Consider the following 4,073-nt stretch of genomic DNA (forward strand, 5'->3'; position numbering starts at 1 on the left):
ATTATCAACATTGCCTCCGTTAAATCAAACTTGTAGAATTAATTATTCCAAACATCTTCTTCAACTTGTAAAATAACTCGATCTTCAATGGCTTTGTAAATATATCAGCAACTTGTTCTTCAGTTGGATAATACTCAATCACAACTTCTTTCTCATTCACCAACTCTCTGATTTTGTGAAATCGAATATCAATATGCTTCGATCTTCCATGGAATACTGGATTTTTGCAAAGTGCAATAGCTGACTTGTTATCGCAAAATATTGTTGTTGGAGTACTTTGTTTTTCGTTCAATTCCTCAAGAATTCTTCTTAGCCAAACTGCTTGTGTTGCACAACTTTCTGCTGCTATATATTCTGCTTCTGCTGTAGAGAGTGCTACTACTGGTTGTTTCTTTGACGACCATGAAATTGCACCAGAAACCAAGATGAAATACAAATCCTGAAGTACTTTTTCTTGTTTCTATATCTCCAGCCCAATCACTATCAGTGTAATCGACAAGATTCACTTCAGTAGTATTTTCATAATAAATACCATCATTTAAAGTACCTTTGATATATCAAGAATTCTTTTTGCCGCTTGCAAATGGTTGGTACAAGGTTCCTCCATGAATCTGCTAAGCAAACCAACTCCAAACACAATATCTGGTCTAGTCGCAGTCAAGTACCTTAGACTTCCAATCAAGCTTTTGTAATATGTAGGATTCACTGTTCTTCCTTTATCTTCTCTCAGTAACTTGAACTTCTCTTCAACTGGAGTAGGAACTGGTTTTGAATGTTCTATTTGAAATTTCTTCAAAATATCATTTGCATATTTCTTCTAAGAAATAAAAATACCATCATCTCTTTAAACCACTTCAATACCAAGAAAGTAAGACATCAAGTCCATATCTATCATTTCAAAGTGCTTTATCATAGCCTTCCTGAATTCTGTAATTCTCTTCAAATTGTTGCTAGTAAAGATTAAATCATCAACATAAAGATACACGATCAAGATGTCTCCAGGTTCAACGAACTTGATATACAGCGTATGCTCAAACGGACATCTTCTGAAACCATTCTCAATAAAATAAGAATCAATCTTCTTGTACCACGCTCTTGGTGCTTGCTTTAACCCGTACAAGGCTTTTTTCAACTTGTAAACTTTATCTTCTTCTCCAAGAACTTCATATCCTGCAGGTTGCTCGGCATACACTTCTTCTTCTAAAGTGCCATTTAGAAATGCAGACTTAACATCCATTTGATGTATCTTCCACTTATTTTGAGCAGAGAGTGAAATAATCATACAAATAGTGTCTAATCTTGCAACAGGAGCAAATACTTCAAAATAATCGATACCTGGCTTTTGTTTGTATCCCTTTGCAACTAATCTTGCTTTGAAACGATCAACTTCACCACTGGGTTTGTACTTAGTCTTGTAAACCCACTTTACTCCAATTGGCTTCTTATCTGCTGGTAAATCTATCAGCTCCCATGTGTCATTCTTCTCAATGGCATGAATCTCCTCATCCATTGCTTTCTTCCAATTGTTGTCTTTAGAGGCTTCTTAAAAGTTCAACGGCTCACAGTCTGAAAATAGAGCAAAATTTATTATTTCTTCATCGGACGGATCGTTGTCATTGCCAACTTCATAATCTGCTAATCTAGCAGGTAGTCTCTGCTCTCTTTGAGGTCTTCTAGATGATTCTGATTGTTCGGTTGTGTCAGGTTACCTTTCTTCTACTTCATCACATGTATTTGGAATTATAGTCAGCTGCTTTTTTGTCTTTGTGTTCCAATCCCACATGTCTTTCTCGTCGAACGTCACGTCTCTACTGATGATTACTTTTTTTGTTTCTGGATTGTACAACTTGTATGCTTTTGAGTCTGTGCTATAGCCAATAAAGATACACTTCTCGCCTTTGTCATCTAATTTCTTCCTTAATTGATCTGGTACGTGGGCATAAGCAATATACTCAAAGACTCTGAAATGATGAATGGAAGGCCGCTTTCCACTCTAAGCTTCCTCTGGAGTTTTATCACGAACACTTTTTGTTGGACACCTGTTTAAAATATGAATTATTGTTGCGACTGCTTCTGCCCAAAACTCTTTAGGCATTTGTTTTGACTTGAGCATGCATCTGACCATATCCATGATGGTTCTATTCTTTCTTTCAGCAACTCCATTTTGTTGAGGAGTATATCTAATTGTTAGTTGGTGTTGAATTTCATGTTGCTTAAAGTATGCTGAACACGCAAGGTATTCTGTTCCTCTGTCTGTTCTGAGGATTTTGATTTTACAGCCACTTTGTTTTTCAACAAACGCTTTGAATGTCTTAAAGACATCACATGCTTCTGATTTTCGCTTCAGAAAGTATACCCATGTATATCTACTAAAGTCGTCAATAAAAGTGATGAAATACCTGCTACCACCATTACTTGGAACTTCAATAGAACAGAGATCTGAATGCACAATTTCAAGTAATCTTCTGGCTCTCCATGACTTTCCTATAGGGAATGGATCTCTGTGCTTCTTTTTCAGTTGACAAATCTCACAAACATAATTGAAAATATGAATCCGCGGTAGACCAGAAACAAGTCCTTTTCTTGACAGGTAGTTTAGGCCAGAAAAATGAAAATGCCCAAACCGCATATGCCACAACCAATTATCATCAAGTATCACAGAACTCATGCAAGAGGGATTAACATGTTGAATTTTTAATGAAAATATTCTGTTTGAAGTCATCTTTGCTTTATCTATGAACATTTCGTTGTTGTCAAACACAGTGCAATATCCATGATAAGTTATCATCTTATATCCCTTCTCAGATAATTGCCCCATACTCAGTAAATTTTAATCAAGTTTAGGAGCATAGAAAACATCAGAAATATAACTCAGAGAACCATCCTTCAATCTAATTGGTATGTGCCCTTTTCCTTCAATAGGGATCTTTGTACTATTACCAAACTTTAATAATAGTTTAACCGAATCATCTAGAGAAGAAAATAACTCCTTTCTACTAGACATATGATTACTGCAAGCATTATCCAAGTACCATACATTTTCATCTTCAGCACATGAATTACTTGTAAAAAATAAAGTTTGAGTACCCGGATTATCATCAATATTTTAATGCTGATTTTCTGCAACATGTGCTTGATTGTTATTCACCATTTTAAAACTGCAATCTGCTACTTTATGTCCATACTTTCCACAATAAAAGCAGTTGAAATTGGTTCTTTCTTGATAAAAATTGCCTCGACCTCTTCCTCGGTTGACAGGTCTGAAGTTCATTCCACCTCTTCCTTGATTAGGTGGTGTAAAATTATTATAACTTCCTTGGTTGTAATTGCCACGACCTCTACCTCTACTTTGAAAATTAAAACCACGACCTCGTCCTTCTTGTGTACGGCTTGATTCTGCAACATTGTTTAAATTCACTCGACTTTTCAGGGCTTCCTCGATTGATTTTTCTGACTTCTCCAGTATTCTACTGATGTAGTTTTCCATAGTTCCTTGCAACTCTGCAATCGTCATGGTATCCATATCGTGGGACTCTAATATCGTAGTCACCACATGGTCATACTTCATCGGCATGGTGCGAAGAATTTCTCCACCAGTTTGCTATCGGGTATATCTTCTCCATAGACTCTCATCTTATTGACAAGATCTGTAACACGAGTAAAATATTGCTCAACAGTTTCTGAGCTAGATATCTCGTACCTTTCATATTCTCTTCTCAAAGACTGTAGCTTTGCTTTTTGAGCTTTATCTACGCCTTTGTATGATAGTTTCAACGTGTTCCATGCTTCTTTTGCACTTTTGGCATTTGCTATTTTGCCAAACACAGTATAATCTATACCTTGATGAATTTGAGATAGCGCCAATTGATCTCTCCTCTGTGGGGCAGCATCTACTCCTTCTTGTAAATCTGGTTCAATAAAATTCCACAGGTTCTGGGCCTTCAAATGGGTAGACATCAAAGTCTCCAATAACTATAATCAAGTTTTCTATCTAACTTGGGACCGGACCACACAATATTGAAAGTGTTTGCCATACTGACTCTATGAATCAACAACTATGTGAGAACTCTCCC

The 4,073-nt window shown here is 36.4% G+C and overlaps 1 protein-coding gene across 1 annotated transcript; it reads right to left on the reverse strand.

The window, feature by feature from the left end:
- Positions 1–2,830: 2,830 nt before the first annotated feature.
- Positions 2,831–3,568, reverse strand: LOC107607843 (uncharacterized). The gene is made up of 2 exons (XM_016309743.1): positions 3,388–3,568; positions 2,831–3,045 (listed from the first exon to the last, which is right to left on the reverse strand). The coding sequence occupies exons 1-2, from the start codon at positions 3,566–3,568 to the stop codon at positions 2,831–2,833; spliced, it is 396 nt and encodes a 131-aa protein (XP_016165229.1).
- Positions 3,569–4,073: the final 505 nt, after the last annotated feature.

Source organism: Arachis ipaensis, chromosome B7, assembly GCF_059453495.1.
Source record: "Arachis ipaensis isolate K30076 ecotype BB chromosome B7, ASM5945349v1, whole genome shotgun sequence".
Taxonomy (NCBI): Eukaryota; Viridiplantae; Streptophyta; class Magnoliopsida; order Fabales; family Fabaceae; genus Arachis; species Arachis ipaensis.